At 42.4% G+C, this 23,057-nt stretch overlaps 1 protein-coding gene across 2 annotated transcripts; it reads right to left on the bottom strand.

Moving 5' to 3' along the window:
- On the bottom strand, positions 1–23,057 carry LOC121627504 (gamma-aminobutyric acid receptor subunit alpha-5-like). 2 transcript variants are annotated; one of them, XM_041966431.1, is made up of 10 exons: positions 23,033–23,057; positions 22,391–22,472; positions 21,484–21,608; positions 19,673–19,740; positions 18,176–18,396; positions 13,122–13,204; positions 7,791–7,934; positions 1,294–1,446; positions 830–1,041; positions 1–300 (listed from the first exon to the last, which is right to left on the bottom strand). In XM_041966431.1, exons 1-10 carry the CDS (start codon positions 23,055–23,057, stop codon positions 1–3), a joined length of 1,413 nt encoding a protein of 470 aa, XP_041822365.1. The 2 variants fall into 2 exon arrangements, with proteins under 2 accessions (XP_041822365.1, XP_041822364.1); XM_041966430.1 differs by lacking the exon at positions 23,033–23,057 and having other exon boundaries at positions 22,391–22,527.

Raw genomic sequence — 23,057 nt, 5'->3', positions numbered from 1 at the left:
TTACGTCGAGGTGACCACTCCTTTCACCACCGGTTCTCTGTTCAGGTACGTGGCCCAGTAGACGAGGTTGAAGGTTCCAAAGAGGACGGGGAACACTATCCGCGACATCTTGTCGATCTTGCTGACGCTGTTGTAGGTCTTCTTGGGGTCCACCATCTTGGTCTCGGAGGCCCGGAGCTGCACCGACGTCGTGTTGGAGATGGTGGAGATGGACACGTCCTTGGTGAGGTTGGGGGTGTAGTTGACGCTCGCTGAGCAAACGTTGTTGGGCTTTTTCGACAACACCATGGGGTCTCGTTTCTGCCAGACAGATGACATTGAGCAGTGAGTTAGATTTAAGCCCTCTACAGATCTCATTTGTCTGCTGTTACCAGTGGTTTCAGCCTGAGATAATCAATGTGTTTCATTCTGTCTGGAATGATCAGTGATTCCACAGCGGCAAAACATTCTGGTAAAATGCAGCGATTGCTGTGTCGCCGAATTCCTCTTTTATTCATGATGATTGCAATATGCAGGTACATGTTTTAGAGCAGCCGCTAACAGATGCATGAGAGTTTTCCTGGGCACCTCTGGTTATATTGAAGCCAGCAATTTGTATAATAATCAATGCTGTGAAGGGATATTCTGATGAAACATGAAGAATCCTTTCACACATGTCAGATCTGTCATTTGGGAACACCTCTGTAACATTACATGGATACTAAAGTGATTTGTTAAAGAAAACGTTTGATGGTAAGATGGACAGAGCCAGGCTGACTGTTTCTTTTTATCTCAGTTTTTGATGTTATGGTATCCACTAAACATGCAGTTTAGTGCCCGGTAGCCGTACCTTTGGGTGCTGTGCTTCCAGCGCCTTCTTGCCGTCCCAGGCCCAGCTCCTCTTGGTGAAGTAGTTCACCGTGGCGAACTCAATGAGGGCAGAAAAGACGAAAGCGTAGCAGACGGCGATGAACCAATCCATGGCCGTAGCGTAGGCCACTTTGGGGAGCGAGTTCCTGGCGCTGATGCTGAGGGTGGTCATGGTCAGCACAGTGGTCACCCCTGGGTGCAAACAAAGGCCGCGACAATTTTTAATTGAGTTTCTAAAAGCCGGCTGGAAACGAGCAACGGCCTCCCCTCGTTCAACAAAGGTTGCCACTTTAATAACTCTTAACGGCCAGCTACTGCAGAGCTGCTGCTCAGCGGGCGACCGCTGCTATTCTCCCTTGCGTGAACGTGCATGACAGGAATATTACTCAGGTGAATAAAATGTGAAGGAAAAAAGTAGATGAGTAAACAAGCGGCTTCACTCACCAAAGACGGTCCTCGCTGGAACTGATTCTCTGTTTAGCCAAAAAGACACCTGGGACAGGATTACAGTCATGAAACAGGGCATATACGTCTGGATGACAAAATATCCAATCTTCCTCTTCAGGTAGAAGTGGGCCATCATCACTGTGTACTGTCCTGGGGGTAAGAAAGAAAGAAAAAGAATATAAAGTTAGATCAGGACAATAAACACGGCGAGTGTTTAGATGTCTCTGAATGATATCTGCTTTAAGCTGAACCACAGCAGGGCAAATAGTGTAATCTATTAATGTGTGATTTGACCTCCTTACAGCACCACAGGTGCTTGGTTACACATAAGCCAACATAATCTTCCCGGCTAAATTACTTTTTATCACCAAAACTCTGACAGTATCTAAAACTGTCCAGGTGCTCAATTATTGAATAAAACAGGCACAAAGCATTCTTTTAAAAGTAGTCATAAACTCTTCTCATTCTCCCCCCCCAACTAATGTATCTCTCCTCCTCTCTATAATGAAATAATTAGAGGTGGTGGGAGCTGCAGAATGGAAAGCGGCGGAGGTGGAACAGTTAAAAAATGAAGCCGGGATAAAGAGATTTCATATTCAGTTGAACGCAACGGCGAAATGAACCCGACTTCAAATCCATTATTAAACTGAAAAATGAGAGCAAGCGGCGTTAATTATTGCGAGGACATGACAATAGATTATTATGCTGTTAGTGTCTGTGGATTGGACAATGGGGCGGTGACAATTCGGGGTAAATCCAGAGACAGAGGAAGTGAGGCGAGAGAGAGATAGAGAGAGTGGGGACACAATATTCAGTTAAACAACTGAAGATTGCATTTGAGGCTTTAAAAAATCCTCTCGCCAGCAGCAGTTTGCGACTGCAGGCGCTGTAAACTATGAAAAACCCGATGACTATATTCCACACACTGGGGCACATGTAAACAAGCAGATCTCTCTCTCTCTCTCCCTCCCACACACACACACACACACACACACACACACACAGAGTAATACACGAGGCTTTCTCCAGGCAAAATCGGATTTTTGAACCTCCCTAATCCCTGGTTACAATCTGCATCCTGCCATCAGTGAGAGAAAGAGAGGGAGTGCGGTGGTGGTGGTGTGTGTGTGTGTGTGTGTGTGTGGCGGGGGGGGGGGGGGGGGGGGGGAGGGGTTGAGGCTTCCTGTCCTGGGATCCTCACAGAGCTCTAAGCCCCGCCCACCCCGCCCTGCCAATCCAGGCGCCGACACGCACACATACACACTCCGAAACACACATGAAGCATGATTTCCCACTGCTGTCAGCCGCCACACACACAGACACACACCTCAGGACACACTCTAAGCCACGGAGAGGGACACTCACTGCTGCTAATCACTGGTGGGATGGAGGGGGGCTAACCGTCTGGACAGTTTCTATCTTTTATGCTGTTTTTTTTTTTTTTGTTATTTGGCAGCTGTTTGTGGAATAATGATCAAACGTTCTTGATGGGACTGGCTGGGGTGCGAAGGGAAGAAGCAGCAATTGAGAAAATGCACTGTGGGCATCCCAGCATCAACTGACAGCAGCCAGAAAGTGAGGTAAATTTGTTTGTTTTGCAGGCGCTCCGTGCACACCACACTTATCAACATAAGCACCACGGCCATGCCTCGATCGGGAGATCCACAGCACCGTTAGTTCTGACTGCGACCCCATCACCTGGGCCCTCTGACGCCCTCATGACTCCAGGCCGTCTGGCTCCCAGCTACCCCGTCAACTTCAGGTGCTGCTGACCTGGGACACCCCAGGGTCACCTTTGCCTTTCATGCATGGATCCTGACAGGACTGGGGGCAGAGGAATGAGGAGGAACATGTTCCTCTGGTGGATCTTATTGCTTTTCTCCCAAGGATTTGTATTTCACAATGTCCAAGGGGAACTTCCTTTTATGGCGGGGAACAATGCTGCCATGCTGGTCAACTGGTGAGTAGGAAAATAACCGTTTTTGCTTTTAATTGCCTTGCCTGAAGGGAAGCAGAGAGGTCCAAACTAATGCAAATGGAAATATTCCAAAGCATTTTCTGTACAAGCCCTACAAGTCCCCAAAAAGTGTAGACAGAAGTGTTGCTATAGTATACCTTATCTAATTTTAGAGTCGGGGAGTTATTTTAGGATATTGCTGCATGTCTGAGACAGGAGAAGGCATGTCCTTAAAGAAGTCTTTAAAGAACAAACTTGCAGACTAATCTCCTCCTCCATGTCCTCAAAGAGGAGTGTTTTCTAAGATTAGATGTGCTAATTAAAGCCTCACAACATCCCATCCGTCCAGTATTCTCAGCTACGGACCTCAATGCATGAGTTTGCAAGATCTAAGCTCATTATCAGCCAGCATCTAATGCTAAAGATAATTTAAACAGCTGACATCTTGTTCTTCTGGGATTTTAAATCGCTGGAAGAGTGAAGATCGAGTATGAAAAACAGTTTAAAAAGTTGCACATTGGTAAATTATGTTGACGCGATGCCCTGAAAACCTAGAGGCTAAATCCATTAGCCTGCAGGAAATCATTAGCTGACAAGACCGAGGTGAAGCAACAACAATTTTGATTTGTGGAGAGAGTTAATGATGTCACCATCTAGATTCCCCACATATCTGCATCCGTACCTCAAACTTTTCTGACTGATTTTTAAAAAGGAGAAGTCTCAGTTTTTGTTCTCGTCGAGGCCGTGGCAGCCGGAGCCTGGAGACGAAATGTTGCTGCTTAGAATAACGACACAAGGAAGGCCAGACGATCATTAATTGGCTGCTGTTTTGAATTTCGGGTTTACAAGTGCTTCATTACTTTGTCTAGACCCAATAAAACAGCAGGCGACTGTCAGACTTCTTTTAATCAAGCAGGTGACAGCTTGCCTCTACCTCACTTTTTATCAGGGTAAGGAATAATCTACTGGCCTTCACAGCAAATGCACCTATTTTGGGGGACATTTATTGCCCTTAATATTCAAACTTGATCATTTTTGATGGTGTGCTGCCATGTTGGACCCAGGCAGTCCAGCCATGCTTGGCTTCTAAGGAACATATCATCTAACTGTGAGATCTGACTTGTTATATTACCTGCTCTGGACAGGCTCTTCAGACTTGTACATACTGAAATATTAATTATATTCATGTTGCAGGATCCTGCAATGCAAAGAACTGTGAGAAGCTGTTTTCCCATGCATGATGCATGAGCTGGTAATATTCCATTTAAAGTGATATATATCTAAAAGTGGCATATTTGTGCTGTGGAAGTTATTAGCAAGAGAGTCAAACACGTACAGAAAGTAAATTAACCTTCTGGACAGAATGTGACCCCCGAGCTCAAACTCATCAGCAATCTCCACCACCGATTTGGACGCTTTCCAGACAGAAGCTTTGAGCTGCATGAATGATGATTTCCTGCTTTTAGTCCTTCGCCTAAATGGAATTCACAGATAATGTTGAGCATGTTCTTGTAATAGTCAGAACACCAGATGGCCGTTTGCTGATGTCGCGCAAACAAGGTAATGTCAGGTAAACAGTCTGACGTACAAATACATATAAAATAACCTCGACTAGCGATTAGATGTTGAAACAAATCAAAGTAAATTATGGATTTCCATACAGAAATGACATGTCAAAGAGGACTGAATGTCACAGGAGGCCAGAACAGAACAGTCTGACGATTATTAGCTTCTTACATTGAAACAGATTTTCGTGCTCGGCCTGCCATGGCTATCATTAGCGCTAACAATACAGTGTTGTTTGGGTTTGTTGGGAATTTTGGCTTGTTAGTCTGCTGCGCTGCACGGCCATTCAGACCTGATCAGTTGACAAATGTGTTTAATAAAATACAGTAGACGGTGCAGAAGCCTCTGGGCATTTGGGAAAATTATGTTGTCAACGGTTACTGGGCAAGAAAAACAGAAAAACATGCTAATGCTGAGGACTAGTGATGGAAAACACTGAGCACATTTCATGGTACCCTGCAGAGTTTTTGATCTTGGAGAGCTGGCACGCATGATTTAAAATATATAAAAAAAACTGCTTTTGCGAGTGCTTTATGGAGGAGGAGGCTGTCAGGCCTTAAGGATACACGTAATGGGTTTTGGTGAGTAACACCGAATGTAAACATAACTTTGTTTATTTACAAAAATAAAAAAAGAACCACAGGGTAGCTTTAATTTCCATTTTTCATTCTGGATGAATTTCCCACAAGACTGCTTGATAAAACTATTTAATTTTACAGTTTTGTATTTTAAGGATTTGTCAGTCTCAGTATTTATTTTTGATTTTCAAACAATCAACATTTACTGCTTATCGCTATGCCTCAGACCTGGCGCTGAATTCTTTAGTCATAGACATGTATTGGCCATTTGAGTTACCAGTCATTAAAAATGGCACTGCATGAGAGAAGAGATTTGTCTGCCAGACATTTAGCCAGCTGTTTATTAACTTTTGAACTAACTAACTGGTTAACATGCCCACTGACCAGCCATACGGCCAGTTAAACAGCAATTTTGCCCTCCAGCAAGGCAGCCGTTCAGTCCCCCAACCAATGAACTCTTTAACCCTTTGCTTAAACCACTGAGTCAGCCAGCAATGGCAAGGTTTCAGTTGTGGCTCGCAAATAAATAAATAAATAAAAAAAAAAAACAGGGGAAATCCACACTTTTAATAATGATTCTACTAGAAACTGGAGGGAAGTGTATTACAGTTTCATTTTACATAAGAGTATTAAGCAGATGCCTTTCAACGCCCCCGCCCCCACCCCACCCCCACGTGTCAGAGCGAGGCTGTCCAATCCCAACATACACACAGACACACACACACTCATTTTTCTAGCTTTGTGAGGACCTCACTTAAATTTGAAATCAAGCTATTTCCATCATACTACACTTCACATTTAAACATCTCCAATCGTAACCCCTAAAACTAAGACTTTATTCAATGTTCTACTTGAACGATGGCCCTAAACCCAACCCATATCTCTGATTCAACTGTCCTCGCTTTGTTTTCTGCCATCACTGTGAGGACATTTGGTAAGATAAACGCACCAGAGCACATACCCACAAACACACAGATACACTCAGCCAGCCAACCAATCCCTCACTGATCTGTGATGTCATCTTCTTATGCAAAAGCTGATGGGTGGTTGGATGGGGGGATTAACCCTAGGTCTCAGGTCTCTCTCTAGCCCTATGTGTGTGTGGCTGTGTGTGTGTGTGTGGACGTGTGTGTGTGCACGCGCATGGGCTCATGCGGGGATAAGTGTTGTTTGACAGGGCTGTCCGGGCCTGTAGACAGCTGGTTGTGTGAGGGATAGGCTACTCTCCTCCACTGGCCTCCACTCATTGACTCTGATCTCCTGATAATGTTTCCCACATTTACTCTCTGCCTCGCACGACCATCTCCCCGGCGTTTATCTTTTCTAATCTAGAATTAGTTACATCACGTTATTTGGTATTTCGCTTACCATGCATCGGATACAGTATGAATTTACTCAGGGAAAAGACGCACAAGAAGAGGGAAGATAAGGGTGATGGGATGGATGCTTGATTCTTCATTTAACTTAAACATGATAGGTTGTAAAAAGCTTTTGACTGGGGTCTTGTTGTGCATCGACTGAGTCAGCCTTTTTTGAAAAACAGGAAGTAATTAACAGGACTCCATCGCGATGCCATCTTCGCCTTGTAAACCCATTACGCGCTGAAAATGTTGTAAGAGAGAAGACTGAGGGATCTGATGAGTGAGTCAATGAGGGACGCAAACAGTAAAAATCAGTATATAAAAGGTTTTAAAATGCTTTATGTTATATAATATATTTCATGTTGTGTTGTCTAAATGGTGAAAGGGTAAGGCTTTATTTCATGTCTGTCATGATGTCAGCAAACCCCATTACAGGGCAAAACCGTCGATGCCATTAGCCTTTCATTATGTTCCTACTCCAAGCGCATTAGTTCCAGGTGAACATGTAAAAGCAACATGAAAATATGAAAAGAAACTCGCGAAACGCGTCACAAATGTATAGCGGCATAGTTCTATCTTTTGAAAAGGCTGAGTCATTTCCTAATGCAGCCGGGCTCTCAAACAGGACAAGTATTTACAGCAGCAGGATGATGTATGCCTGACTCAAAATAAACCCATGTTCATGGGAAAGCAAATATTGTGTCTTTGCTAGTTTTCGAGACTATGATGTGGACTAGGTCTATCGCGCACGAGCCGAGCGCAGCAGCTCTTTGTCAGTTCAAGCTCAAATGTAGAGATTTACACAGCAGTAATAATAATAATGCTTGTTGCTAAATATTTAGGTGGAACTGTTGCACAGCCAACTAACGTAGCCAGCTTCACTGACAAAGCCATCCTTTTGGATTAAGTTGTACTACTCCTGCTACTTTTATACCTGCCACACCTTATTTCACTAATCCTCAAAAACTGACTGCTGAGTACTATTTACTACTACATACTACGACCATGATGTCTCTTTGTACGCTCTTCTACCTCTGCTGGTGTGTATGTCCTCCGTGCCGGCGGTTTGCCCAATGAGATGGTACTGGTTGAGTCTGGAGCCGTCCTCGGCCACCACCACAGACTTTGCAGCCCCCTGAGTCCAAGTGTAGACCACCTCTGACACTGGATAGGCATCTGAGAGAAAGAGAGAGGACTTGTTTAGAATGAGTGAATTTCGAATTGAATGTGTTCATTTTCAACACGCAAACATCCAGAATGGATTTGTAACGCGTCACAGTTACTTTCAGCCGTGTCGTCGCTCGTGTTATGTTTGTGTGTTTGTCTAGCACTTTTTCACCAGGCTCGAGGCCAAATGCAGAATTTCGCTTGCATGCCCGTGTATGTGTGTGGGTAGATATTTGAGTGGTTTTTTTTTTGTTCAAACCACACTTCTGGGTCAGAGGTGAGCTCCCCTGTCAGCAGGAACCAGAACGAGTCAGATTAACCAAAATGTGTTGCATCACACTTGTGCTGAAAAAGAGAGTACGCACTCTGAAGCCAGCTATTTCATTTCTCCATGTTGAATCCTGCAAAAACACTGGATATCCATCATTTGCCCCCTAGTGAGGGCTGAATTCTGACAAGATTCACCTCTCTCATTCATCTCTCTGAATATTTACATCTGGAGATTCAGTCCAATATTTATTAGAAACGTTGATGATGCTTTATAATAAGTATAATAAATTTAAATTAATTAACATTAGTCAGTGCAGTAATAAGCCTTAACTAGCAGTCAAGGAAAAAGTTTTCTAATGTGCCGAGTAGTCGTTTACTAATGGTGTTGACTGTGATTGCTGGCGTATTTTCGAAAAGAATTTGCACACAAAAAACCCTCAAGGATGGAAGCAGCCACCGAAAAGCTTTTGTGATCACGTCGTCTTGCTTAAGATTTGGAAAAATATTGATGAAGATCTGCTTTGAAAAACAGACAGGCTGAAGGGGAAATTGGGAAAAGAAATGATCTGCTGAGAGGGAAAAATAATGAGGGAGACGAGATCTGCATCAGCCCTCTTACAGCAGATGCTCAATTTCACTTCATATTCATTTCTTATTTTGATGTCGTCTAAAAGAGGCAATTTAATACTGGGGATAGAATGGAGATCAGATTTTCTGCCATGATAAGCACCACTTTTACTTTTAAAAGAGGACATGCACAGGAAAATTTCTGCCAAATGCACTTTCATCACCTCTGAAATCCTGGAGGCGTGAAGCACACAATTATATACATTAAATATCTATGACTAGAACACAGGACAAGCCAGAACTGCACTGAAACATTCAAATGTTTACAACTTATTTTGCTGACTATCACAAACACGAGTTAAGCCCTTGGCACGGGCTTGTGTAAGAGGGTTGCCATTGTTTATTTCTGTCCAGCAGATAGCATCTTAGCTTGAGCATACCCATTCTGGGTGCTCACTTGGAAGCTGGATAGCGCTGTACAAGGTATGTAGTGTTCAAATTTGGGCACTGTCGGGCCAAAGGCCGGGACCTTAATTGTAGGGTAGTTAGATTGGAATAAGGGATTATTGGTGAATTTCATTACGCAGAGGAAGAGCTAAAGACTTTGGCAGGCAGGGCAGTGCACCTGTGCCAACTTTTCAACAGTTCACGCTTAATGCTTTGCTGCTCCCGTCTTATGTGTGAGGCGAGAGGAGCTACAACTCAGCTAAACTCATCACTTAATATACAGTAGCTGTACACACTCTGAGTGAAGCTGTTTGAAATATTAAATGCAGTGGATTTCTCCTTCCTAAACAACACAAGTTAACGACAAACGAATATTCAGTGTGTTGTCTATTATCAGTATGCGGTGCTGGACAATCACATGTGAATGATATCTTTCTAGATGCATCAAAAAATATTATTTCCATGTCTTCTGCATGGATCAACCGGTCAGGATGCTAACCTTTGCTTGTGACAAGTAGTTTTAGCCTCAGTCTTTTCACATGCTAACATGATAGCATGACAAGGTTAGCGGCAGACAGTGTTTTCAAAGTTATGAAGCCAACTTTAGCTTGATTAGCTAACCGGCTGATCAAATCTGCTGGCAGCCGCGGCTGTATGAGCTGGTGAAGGTGACAATCACGAGGCTTTTTCTTTGTCGTCTTCCATCCACTGTTTCAGAAATGACTTTGAATTCGAAGGGCTGAATGTGCTGCATATGTGCCGTATGAGAACGTAAAACTCGTTTAGCATATCAACAGCAAAAAATTGGATGAAGTTAAGAAAATGGCGAATTACTCTCATAACTGCAAAATGTCACTTTCCAGCACAGGTTGTTTAACCCATGTTGTCGTTTTTTTTTTAGCACGGCCTTAAAAAAGCCAACCTTTTCCGCAGTTAGCAGACAAAGTCAGAGTTTGTGTGCATAAAGTATCCAGTAAGAATCTGGGCCCCCTTTGGCTTTAGAACACCTTCAACCCTCTCTTTGATCCTAAGTCCCGAACTGATGTCAGACTGTCGTTAAAGAGGAAATCCTTATCCAGAAGATTCATTGATGCTCTAGTGATGGGTATCGTAGGAGGACTCAGACTTCTCTCTGCTGTTCATGAAAGTGCTCAAGTTTATTTAAAGGCGTTATTCAGACATTCATATCTGCGAATATGAGAGGCTCCAAGAAGGAGAGCAATCATAAAATGATTCACTACTACATATGTTCAGCGGGATCGTTGTGGGTTGAAGGCAAGACAGGCTGAGAGATGACTCATAAGACCATATTTTATTGTTTTCCCACAGCTCGGTGACCACGTTTTGCGCACCTCACACCATCACCTGCGTCTTTATGCGCTGATTCAGGGAGTACGCTGTGTCTAAACGGCCGCCTCGCTATAAACACCAGCTTTCCAAAGTTCAAATGACTCGCTGTTTTTCGCTGCAGAGCTTTCAATTATGGTAATCGTGCTGTAATTTCTGAGAAAGTAGTTTTCCTTTGCGATCGTTCTTCCTGTCTGTATGAGTTGGCTTCAACCTGCGGCCTTTCACTGCTGCGGACTTTATGGGATTGTTAAAGTTTATCACAGAGTTTTCCAGCTTTTTGTGTCTGGTGCACCAACAATTCCACAACTACTAATGTTTCTAACTCCCAAAGATAGTAAAATAAGAAAGCGCAGCATGGAAATACATTGTGAATTACAGTGAATGCTACACACGACTGTGCTCACAATGAACTAGGGTATTACTCTAACTCCTCTATTTGAGAGCTATACGGCTAAAGGCCAGCAGCTAAATTAGGTTAGCCTACAGGTAGTGCAGGCCAGAATAAGGGATTAGTGGCCATTTACTTGGACTAACTTGACTGTCTATTATTACATTCGGCCAACGCTTGTGCTTATAACTGACCTACAAAGCCATAATGCAGAAATACAGAGACACAGCCAACTAGCCACAGTTAGCTGTAGCTAAAGCTATTGACTTTTCCCATTGCCGTTCATTCTGATCAGATGACATATTGGTAAGTCTTTCAGTGTGAAGCATGAAGATGCAAGAGTCGCCTTTAAATCACATGTTGAAATATATTAAAGTGTAAATTAGTTTACTTCATTAATTTCAATATAAATATTCATAGTGGATGGACAGACAGTCATATTTAATACATAAATTAATGTGTCTATGGACTGTAAAATAATATAAATTCTATAAATTCTAAAGTATAATGAGTGTAATATCTGTATTTTTAGGTATCAGTTCTGTTGCAATGATTTCTGGGTAAAAGAGTCAGCCTTAAAAGGCATAAAATGAAGGCCGTATAACCTTTTTAAGTGTATGCAGTTTGCGTGCCAGCCTGAAAACCCTTTAACTCTTAAAACCCTTTTTTGTCAGCTTCACTGCCTCTGTGGTCACTGCTCTCTGCCTTTGTAGGCCAGTAATGAAATCTAAAATCATGACATCCTGGAAAAAAAGAGGAGAGGGGATGGAGAGATTTGGTGACTTTTTTTTTTTTTTTTTTTTTTTTTTTTTTTACACTGGGGATTAATTTTGCCCATTTTCATTACACCGGATGTTGTCTCCTTTCATCCCCCACTGATGACAATAGTAAACAGTGGATACAGTCAAAATGATGTTTCGTGTTGTGACAGATTACTGGACTAAAGCAATGTTTGTGTCAGGCACTTCAGCCATTTTGTTTATTTTAAGAAAAGGGATTTTAGCCTGTTTTGCTTCTTTTTGCTGTGCAGCGCTAACTGTTTAATCGTGTTGTAGCGATCGTGGAGCCCATTAGCTGCAGTGTCATGTGGAGGTTTAGCTGCGTTATGCCACCTGAGGACAAAGGCTAAATCAGGAGGTTGTCAGGCCAGATGGAGGGGCCACAGTTAGTCCCAACGCCACAACAAAGACCAATGAAAGAAAAGATGTGAACATGCATGAAGCCAACTTGTGAATATGCAGTGTGACCATCAACACATTATTCCTATTATACACTTAGACCTCTCACCTGTAGGGCATTGCACCAGGGCGATTACGTTGGTGTCTGCCATAGGAAGTCCCTTCAGCTCCTTACACTATAATTGGATTGCATTCAAAAGTGCTTCCCTTACATAGTGAGTGTGGCTGGACGGCGTCTCACAGAAAGCTGGGGATAAGAGCCTCATCCTTTTAGCCCAAGAGGCTCCTGAGATGTGGCATTTAGCCAGATCTGTCTTTAAATACCCTCAGGGCCACTCAAGTTTCTATACATGTCCTCACTGGTAGGACACACAGAGAAGCCATCCTGTTAAGAAGGCATTGGGGAAAGCCCTTCCGATCATTGGCCTAATTAAGTGCTGGGGAACATGAAGTAATCTCTTCTCTTCTCTCCTCTTCTCTCAGTGACCTCTTCTTATCAATGCATTACACTTCAACTTTCAGTTACTCATATGTTGCTTCTCCCAGTGGGTTGATGATTGAAAACCAAACACAACAACACCATAGCACAGTCCTCCTTCCTTCCTTCCTTCCTTCCTTCCTACATATTGAACTCAGAGGCAATAAAACACACCATTGCTCACTTCATTGCACTGAGTAGTTTTGCTGCTATGGCCTTACTTGGTCTGGTCTGACAGGTAGCTTAACTTTAGGAAAACATTGATCTATGATGCACTTTGCTGTGTCATTACTGTTCCGATGTCTTAGCATTTTAGCGAAATGACAAACTGTTTTTAGCATTGTGCTATAAATGTCACCTGTAGCCGCAGTGGCTGCAGCAATCTATCAATTATCCAACATTGTCTAAAACGATTCCTCATTGTTCCCTAAATCGAGATTAAACTTTTGCATGAATTATTGCGTTGGGATTAGAATGTGCCGAAGAATGAGATGAATATGAAAGTAGGTTTTACTCACAGCTGCCAAACTTGAGAGGGCAGGCGTGTGCATCCATGGGGAAATCCTCCAGCTGCATGGGGCATTCTGCTGATATGGTCAATCTAAGGCAAAGCACATACAATATATCCATTAACCACGTAGCATGGTCTTACTTTAGCAGTCACCATTTTATAATTGATACGTTGTGAGAGGGGGTAATGCACAATTTACGGAGTTTAGTGGCTTGTTTTGTTTTACACTCACCATTTAACCTTTAAACATTTAAGTGGATCTCTTCTACAGAGCACTGTACAATTACAGGAACAGCTACAACTACTGTCACTGAAATTACAGGGTACCAAAAAGGAAGGATAGTCACAACATTACTACTTTTGCAGTGATAACCATGAAACAGTCTTTTTAAAAGGACATAAACTCATGAAAGAGAGATATGTGGAGCATATATGGGGGATTGAATGACACATGCATTCTCGGCAACGCTGGTATTACAGTGGCAATACTACCACCTAGTGGTCACAGACTGTCATTCGTCTCTCCAACACAGAGAGGGAAGCTATTTTCTTAATGATCCAATGACAACTCTCATGCTAGTCCTTCATCATTTGCCCTGCCAATCACCTGTCCATGCAGAGCATTCAAATACGAATGTAAACGCGCAATCTTAGCTCTGCCTCCGGGTGAACGTCATTTGAATCGCTAAGGACGCAGAGGGAAGCCTATCTCCTGCTCCACTCAGATTTATTCAATCAGACTATTTAAATCATTCACACAGAAAATAGCTTTTCAAATCTAATTTTCTGCCTGTCATTCACAATCATTCAAGACTGTCATTTTAGCTGCTATGATGGTACCTCCCAGTGTCCTAAAAGAACCACAAGATGAAGTACATCAAGCATAGAACTCGAGCACACACACATCATTATTTTTTCATTATTATTGTTATTATTATCATTATTTTAGCTATTTGCTCTAGCTTGAATCACGTCCCTCTGGGTATTGTTGTTCATTGCTTGATGCTAAACAGTGAAACAGTGATATGATGATGTGGATTCACTGAGTTTAATGAAGGAGAATTAAGTGGTGTGGAAGCCAGTGCACAAAAATGTACATTTATTTAGCTGTCTCTGAACATCGGCTTTTGTTTTCTGCTTTAGTCATTCAGGCACGTGAGCAACCTCAACATTAGCTACAGAATGAGGTGAATTATCTTTCATTTTCCTTCACTGAACTATATTTTTATCTTTATAACAACCGTGTCACCAAGATGTGGCCAAATCCTCTTGGGTCATGCGTTTTTTTATTTTTATGCTTCAGAACCTTCCGCCTGTACAGTATGTATCTACTCCAGGAGGTTTCCCAATTATATCATTAAAGTGAACAGAGCATAACAATGTGGGATAAGACCTCTGGTCCCTACAGAGTGGACTGTTTTGGGCTTTCCACATCAGTGCAGGATTATCCAATTACATTATTGTGCCTAGAACAACTGACGGATTGTGTGTGGAAGAGAGGAAAGAGTGTCTTTGGGATAAATAAATGAGAACATGGCTGTTGGCTATTATGCCATGTTCTAATAATTCATGTGGCCTTGTGTCTGTTCACAGGGATGCCTGTAAAGTACTTGTTTTTAATTTGGGGTGTATTGTGATTTGTCCGTTACAAGTCAGAATCTATGTATTCCAGTGCAGTTTGAATTTAAATATGGGTGGAAAACATCAGATTAGAATAATTCTCATGATTCTGTTCAGCCTGTTTGGACAGAGAGGAAGGCTGGGGGTCGAACCTCAGAAACAGACCAGCATACGGCGCTTCACACCTGTGGGAAATCTAGAGTTTCTAATACGTCTGACCTTGCAGGAAAGTCAAGAACTGGGGACAGCGGGACAAAACAGAAAGGGCTGAGTTTTGATTCCAGGGGCTTTGTGCTGTGTTAACCACTGAGCCGCCACCATGCTGCACCATCTGTCTTTTCACACTAACAAGCACATTTCTCACTCACAGCTTGTATCACACACAGTCAGTCTCACGAGGGCGGGGTTTATATGAAACACTAAACCTGAACGGTTAGACGTGTTAAAACACAAGGTTAAATAAGGAACCTGCATTATACTTCACGCTTACACAATCTGTCGGTATGGTAGCATGTTCAAATGATTAGTTCGGAGGCCCCCCGTCTAAAGGCACCACTCGGAGCATGAATGAGAACGGCAGCTCAACTGTACGTAATGATAATGGCATGTAACGCACTCGTTCTGTAGTCATATAGCAGTTCCAACCAGCTGATAAAGCGTATGCGTTGCTTGCATCCGGCTATAATGGGCCGCCATCAAGCCCATGTGCATTAAGCTTGCTGAGGATTGTGAAAAGGGGAAATTTATGAATTATCCATACAGACAAATGCATAGGCTCTGTGAAAGCAACCGCTCCTCCTCGCAGTAATGGTTTCCAAATGATGCGGCGCCACAATCACGTTTAGTCGGGGAACAGAAGAGAGAGGAGTTTTTTCGTTGACCCCCTTCATGACGAATGTGTGTGAAGGAGGATGTAATGTTTGTAAGGTGCAGTTACATGACAGTTATCTATGCTTCCTAGTGTGTATAGTACATGTTTTCAGAGTAGTATCTGTGTTGGATGTGTGTGTGTGTGTGCACTGAGTGAATGGGGGAATTGCATATGTGGTGCTCTACATATACTCCACATACTTGATGCTTTTTACTCAAAATAATCGACTTTTTGATCATATTGGAGAAGTTGTAGCTCATAAGGTCGAGTACACAGTAGTTTATCCATCTTGTTGAATAACCCTAATGTTCAGTTGGTGTCCTGCACACTCTTAACAGCTCCATCATAGTCCAAACTTTGATATTTCCTAATTTTATGACTATAAGCGTAGTTTTAAACAGATGACATGTTTCATAACCACGACAGAAAATGACCATTTGGTTGGAGTGTAGCTGTAAAATATCAGAAATGCATATGCTCGATCTGTGCTCTGTGCTCTAATTATGGTAATAATTAAGTCTAACAAATACGTCCATTTGGCTTAATGCTAACTGAGTTTTAGAACAGCTTGTTGTGACGTGGAGTTATACATCTCTTGGGGCGTAACTCATCCAAAACATATAAAGTATAATGTCACTATTCTGTGTTTTTGGCAAACAAAAGAGATACATTTGTTCATGCAGAGCAGTCTTTTCTTGGTAATAAAGGGAGGGGTACTACTTTAAATACTTCTCTACATATCAGGTTTTATTAAGTCCAGAAGAAAATACAGAGAACTACTTGAAGGGATGAAAAGTTTGAATTTGGAGTTATTGTTGTATTTTTAATGCAACAGTGGAGTCTGTGGGACCCCGAGCAATTAGGACGTGAAGCCAGTGTCGTTAAAAAACAAGGGTCATAGGGTCATTGGCTGTGGATGGATAAAAGGCCGAATGCAGAATACAGATTGTTGTCAGGTTTTGGCCTTATGACGATGCTACGCTAACATGACGTGCAAACAGACAAACAACAACAAAAAAAAACTGTTGAGCTAACTGTGACCTGCAAGTGCGCATATGCGTGTGTAAGTGTGCGTTTATGCAGGAAATAAAACCAGCGCTGCCTGTGGTTAAGCTCCGGCGGTAATGACAAGCACAGTACTGTAACAATTAGACAAGTGAAGCAACCTACTGCTACTGTATTTCAACTGTGGCAGCGAATCCGATGCCATTTTTAGATTATGGAAGCAAAAGCTCTCTCTCTTTCTCTCTCTCTCTCACATGTGTCCAATTTTACATTCAGATATAAATACATGTGTGCATAGATTTCCATAATATTACACATATGGAAATGAACACACACACATGCATGCAATCCCTTCCTTGTTAAGCCTTGAGGTCAAAGTTGAGCGTCACTACAACTGATTAGTGGAGAAAACATGCTTGACTCCCACGGTTTGCGTTCATGTGTGCGTCTGGTGCGTGCGACAAAGACGCGTCTATAAATACGCTCTTCTTCGGATATGTATATATGTCAGGGCGATTGCATATGGATAATCTGTCCTCCATCCAGCATCATTCTCCCTGTGGGTGGCACTGGTATCAGATAGAGTGCTCTCATCCGTGATACAGTCACTCTTAAGTCCTGCGGCTACAGTAACTCCTGAGGATAAGCACAGCATTATTCTAATTCTCTGGTCCAAAGGTCACAGTGAGTCCTGGTGGTTACGCCGGCGTTCCACTAAACACAAACAACAATTTGTCCCTCAGAGGGCTGTTATTCTCTCCTCAATTCAAGCAGAGGATATTTTATGTTTCCATCGCCGTGTAAATACCGGTGGTTTAGTTTATAGTGATCACCATCTGGTTGTTGGCCTGTTTCCATCGTTTTTTTCCCCTCTAATTTACCACTACATTACTGCCAAATACTAGAGTTCACAATGAGGCTGCTTTTCATAATGCATGATATCCTGCTGCAGTTTTTCCTCAAAACGCTTCATTTAAAGAGACACTTCACACTGATAATGATATTATATTTCATTCATAATATATCAAATTGAGTTAAAAACAAAAAAAAAAAGCTAAAAGAGTTGGAAAAACTACCAGAAATTTAAAGAAATACTTGCAAAATTTGCTGTCTACTAAACTTTACTCTCACTGTAATAAGGACTTCAAATCAAATTCACCTGATTGACCACTAGGTGACACTGTTCTCCTACAGTCTGAATCACAGCCTGAGGGTTTCTGTCCCTGTTTTTTCTCTCTGAGTTCAAAGCTGGATTGTGCATTACTTGGCCTTGCTTGCTATTCTTCATTTTTATGTACTTTTAAACCTCCCCTTAAAGTAGTGCTGAACATAAGTGGGAGGTGTCCTCATTTCATGTAAGGATTTTAAGACTCAAGAAACTGTACCTTGAACCTCTGTGCTGCAGACAATTCTACCTCTCTAGAGCCGCCGGGGTTTATAATTAGGGTTGTTATGAAGCAAAGCACTTAGCCGCAGTTCATTATTCAGTGTCTTTAAAATGTGAAAAGCAAAAGTGTTCATGCAAATCCGTCACGCCAGAGGACAACATCTGTGTTACAACCCACCTCATGGTGTAAAGCAAAGTGCCGTCATCCTTCAGCCTCAGCAGCTTGTTGGGCGTGGTCATGTTATGAGCAATAGACTTCTTGCCGTTAAGGAAGAAGGTATCAGGGGTCCAGATGTTGCTGGCCAGCAGGTTGTTTAAAGGCAGCATCTCCATGGGCCCTTTGAAGCACAGGCGCTCATCCTTCCAGCTCTGACGGAAGAACACGTCTATGGTATATTCCTGGGACACAAGTAAAAGATGGATTTAAGAGGGTTCTGCTGGAATAGGCAAGTGATGGGAGCTTCAGCTTTTGCACATTTGCCCCAAAATAGCTGTGAGAGGTAACAGTTTGGACCCAGAAGCCTTGTAATGTGAACTGCACTCTGGTCTCATGTTTGCCAATCGTTATATCCCAAAAGATGCCAAAGGCAAAAGAGCCTCCTGTGGATGGAGCGTTCACTGCGTTTTTTCAGAGATGGTTGCCTGGTTGCTTGTCTCTTCAGCTTCACAGCATCGCTTGCTGTGGTGTTTAGAATTTAAAGATGCATATGGTGTCAGTTTCTGTTTCGTGACTTTGTCGCAGCGTCATTTTCTTTTTAGACTCATAAAATTGGGGACTTTTAAACAGAATTCTTCCCTAATTGAGTTCTAAATGTTGTTTACAAAGAAAGTACGTAAATTGAGACAGAAAAGCTTATTTAACTTGCTTCTTTACAGTCAATTGTCAGTGAGTAGGGAATTGTCAAACATTGCACTCGCTCCTTAACTCCTTTATGCTTACATAAATCCACTAAGATTTCAAAGATATGCTGATCAAACATTGCGGTGTAGAAATCCATCATCATAAATTAGCTCTTGTGTGAAATATTGACACGCCTCAAGCTCAAAAAAGCCCCCAAAACAAACGAACACGAAACAAATACAATCCTCCATCCCACAGAATAATGATGCTGTGAGCAGACTGGCATACAAGCTTTTATGGACCACAAAACCATTCAAGTCTCTTGCCACATTTCATTAATCAAACTAGTGCCCCTGTCAATACCCTTTTCAAGTCAATTATAGGAAAGTGGCGAGTTTGATCACTGCCGTGTCAAAGTATGCCAGGGATACGGCAGGGTGTAATAGAAGATTTAATGAAAGCGATTTAATGCGTTTTGCTATCCAGGTGGAACCGTATAGGTCATAAGAGAATGGATTCATAAAGGGATGAATCATTTGGAACAAGTTGGAATAGGCCAGCCACATTGCATTAAATCTTAAAAGTTTAAGTCGTCCGCATTCGTTTTGTCTCATTTACAAGGAGAAAGAAGCAATCTTCAAAGACACAACTAGGACATGAGTGTACTTCTGACAGGAGCGGCGCTGCCAGTCTCATGAAATGTAAATATATGTTTCCGTCTAAAAATATCTACAGGAGTCTGGATTGACTTTGGAGATGTGTGTGTCTGTGTGTGTCTGTGTGTGTGTTTGTCCAGCACGCTGTATCCATAGTGTTCGCTTTTGATCGACTCACCATCTCTGTGTCAGACACGGGGCCAAAGCTGGTGACGAAAATATTCGTCTTGATCTCTGTGACATTCTCTGTTGAGAGAGAACAGTTGAGAAGGTTTAGGGTGAGAAGAGGTCAGAAAAAGACATTGAAAGCATTATAATTTAAGTGAAATGAAGCAGATTTAAGAGAAATAGTCATCCGCAATTCAGTGTCTGCCTCCTGATATTTGAGATGTTCTTCTCTGACCACAGCCACATCAAAAGTCTGTTAAGACTGAAAGAAAATTCCACTTTATGTGTATATTTTGTATTGGAACTGCTCAGTAGTGCCTTTCCAAAGACTGCATCTACCAGTTCGTGTCATCATCAATTAATCCACCAATTATTTCCTAGATTAATCATTTAGTCAGTCATAAAGTCCAAGGTAACATCTTCAAATATCTTGTGTTGTTTTACCAACAGTCCAAAACCCAAAGATATTCAATTAAATAATACAAAAAATACAACAAAACTTTAGATCAGAGAAGCTGAAACGAGAAAATGTTTTTCAGTGTTTCTGCTTAAAAATACATTTAAAAGATAAAGTATCGAAATGGTTGCAGATGAATTTTCTGCCGATCATCTAATCAGCAAACAGTTGCAGCTCTAGTTCCGGAGGCTGCTCCACCTTCATGAAAAAGCAGCCGGTTTAAAGGAAAAACTGGTTCCTTAGAACTTCAAATGGTCAAATTAAAAAGACATTGAGGAAATAGTGAGCAACAAAATCACTGTTCAACATCAATTGTGCCGTTTCCAAACTCCACATCAGTTGATTGTAGCTACAGAGTGAACCAGTGCTTTCTCAGTACTCATCTGAATCTGCACATTTCCACCATTTCTCCCGTATTTCATTTCTTCTGAAGCTGATGTGGAAAAGGTGGCATGTCATTTCTTGTCATTTGTACAAGCAAAGCCAACAAAATCTCCTTTATGCATATAAATTTGGTGCTGGTGAGCTGGGATTGGTCGTGCTATGGAGAGGAGCTTGTTGAATGCTGAATGAAGGCCTGAATGTTTTTCTGGTATGTATTTATAGGCCCTCTTGTCAAGGGTAGCAACCGTTACCAGGATGCGAGAGCAGGCTTTTGCCATGACACATCAGCCGTTCAGCATGAAAAAGCCTTGTTTCTTCCTACAATGGGACATGTACTGTACATATGTGGATGTCAGAGTTTTGAGGACAAAATAAAAAGCTTGTTGGAAATCAGTGGACAAACGCAGCTAAGTGCCAAGCCATTAGTGAACAAGGTAGGGAAGGAGTCAGGGATGGCGAAAATGAAAAGCTTTCATTTCAGTCGCCCTTAGAAAAGAAAATATCCATCTTTGAATGGCAATTTGTCGGCTCTCAAGGTTATCTCCTGTTGCCAGCGTGAAGAGCGTGAATAAAACACCACAGCACACTGAATTCAGGCTGTGTTGAAGATGGCTTGATTGATTTATGCTCTCCACCATAAAAGAAAAGGCTGCATGCATTCATGATCCTCGGCTCAGAAGGAATCGCAGCGTCTGACAACATGTGTGTGCGTTCACCTTAGTCAACGTGGGAGCAAAACTAACATCTGCTTGCACAGTTTCTACCCTTGTGTCAGCTGGTCTACGAGCATTTCCCTGGAATCAGTGCGTGGAATCACAGCGGGGCGCGGGGCCTCCCGCAGAGTCCAGGTTAACGGGTTAGGTTTGCATGCTGGGAGGCTCGAATGTGGCATCATATCAGAATGAATGTAAGAATAATGACTTGTTTTCATATGTGGCTCTGCATGCACTAAATGAAGAAATAACTGGTCCCCAGCAAACCTCCAAGCCCCGGCCGGAGCCTGTTATCATAGCCATCAAGGAGCCCATCCAGGATCCTCGTGAAAACTGTGCTGTTGTCGTTGGCGGCCGCCTCCTTCTGAGCCTCTGAGGAGGACAGGCAGAGACTAGGAAAGGAGAGGAAACAAGAGTAAAGAGACCCTTAGGAGGAACAGCATCCTGACGTCACAGACTGCAGGACGTCAAACATGACACGGTTATTGTGATTAATTAGCTCGCCGCATTAAGGACAGGCTTGTTGTGATTAATTATTGAACATAAGGACTGCTTACAACTACCAGTAGAGATAATTAAGGCTTTGACACGTGATCCAAATATAAACAAATGAGCTTCCCCTCAAAATATAGCAAGAAGCATTATGTCTTGAGGGTGTGCACCTTCTCTGTGGCTAGAAAATGAGGAAAATTACCACTCTTCTTGTCTTTACAAAGAACACAGTGTCCATGCGCAGGAATTACCAGGGAGAGACATGGAGGACAAGGTTACAAGCTGGGTTTTGAGCGTGTGATCCAAAAGCCATTGATCTACTCCGATGAGAGTGGACTATTCCAGTGATTTACTGACGGCATTGCCAAAGATCTTTTTTTGCTTTTCTTGAGTGCAGGACAGCCACTTAAGCGGTGCTGTTGCAGAGTGCTGCTCGGATATGCGATCAATCACAGAGAGGAGGGCCGTGCTGGCAGGAATCCTCAGCAAAAATATATATGAATATCCAAGACTTTCATTTACAACATTGCAGATGGAGCAATCAGAACTTGTGACGACACTGCTGAATGCACTGAAAATGCAACTTAGGATCGAGCAAATGACAACTTTAAGACGTTTTGCTTTTATAATACAATCAGTAAGCTTTATGGACTAAATGTTCAAAATGTGTCTCTTAGTTTACCTATTTTGGCATCCACACAGGAGCAGGACGGAAATGACGAGCCTTGCCATGACTGAATTCCTGCTCACTTTGTTGTTTAGAGCTGTAACACACATCCACATACAGAAAGAGGCGGGGAAAAATGAACAAAACTGCATCACAAAATCAAATTCCCAAATAGCCATTGCAAAGAAATAATGCTATTTCACAACACCATCTAAATCTAATGAGCTAAAAGGTGTAGCAATACTAATAAGGCAGCCCAACTCACACAAAGAAACTCTTTACCCCGCTGCAGACCATTACAGGAATCACTAAATCAAGCGGCGGGACAATCTCTGCTCAATGAGGCTGCAATCTGCAACTCTTTAACATCCAAAACATCTGCCTCACCATCGCTAGAAAAGCTCAGATATAATAGAGAAAAGACATATAAGCAGCTGTGTCCTGCAGTATGATCCCCCATTGTGTAGAGGCTCCACTGCGTTTGAATCCAGCGCAATACAATTCATATGGGCCACCCTCCCACCCACCCCCCTTACCTCTCCTTCACCATCACCCTTTTCCACTCTCTCCATCACCAAAAACATGAAACAGAATATCTATTCGCTATGCTGTGGCTAGTCATTAAAAAGCATGAGGAGGGGAAAAAAGGGGGGCTACCTGAATGCAGATCCATCACCACCAT

Source organism: Chelmon rostratus, chromosome 24, assembly GCF_017976325.1.
Source record: "Chelmon rostratus isolate fCheRos1 chromosome 24, fCheRos1.pri, whole genome shotgun sequence".
In the NCBI taxonomy this organism is placed as follows: Eukaryota; Metazoa; Chordata; class Actinopteri; order Chaetodontiformes; family Chaetodontidae; genus Chelmon; species Chelmon rostratus.
This window is presented reverse-complemented; position numbering and strand designations above follow the sequence as displayed.

Bases quoted from the DNA above. Each gene is read 5' to 3' on its own strand.
- LOC121627504 (XM_041966430.1), bottom strand. From the start codon at position 22,527: ATGCAGTTTTGTTCATTTTTCCCCGCCTCTTTCTGTATGTGGATGTGT. The intron at 21,609-22,390 runs GTAAACTAAGAG...CTCCTTTCCTAG, and splicing joins CTGTGTGGATGCCAAAATAG to TCTCTGCCTGTCCTCCTCAG. The intron at 13,205-18,175 runs GTGGGTTGTAAC...GCTTTGCCTTAG, and splicing joins ACTTTGCTTTACACCATGAG to ATTGACCATATCAGCAGAAT.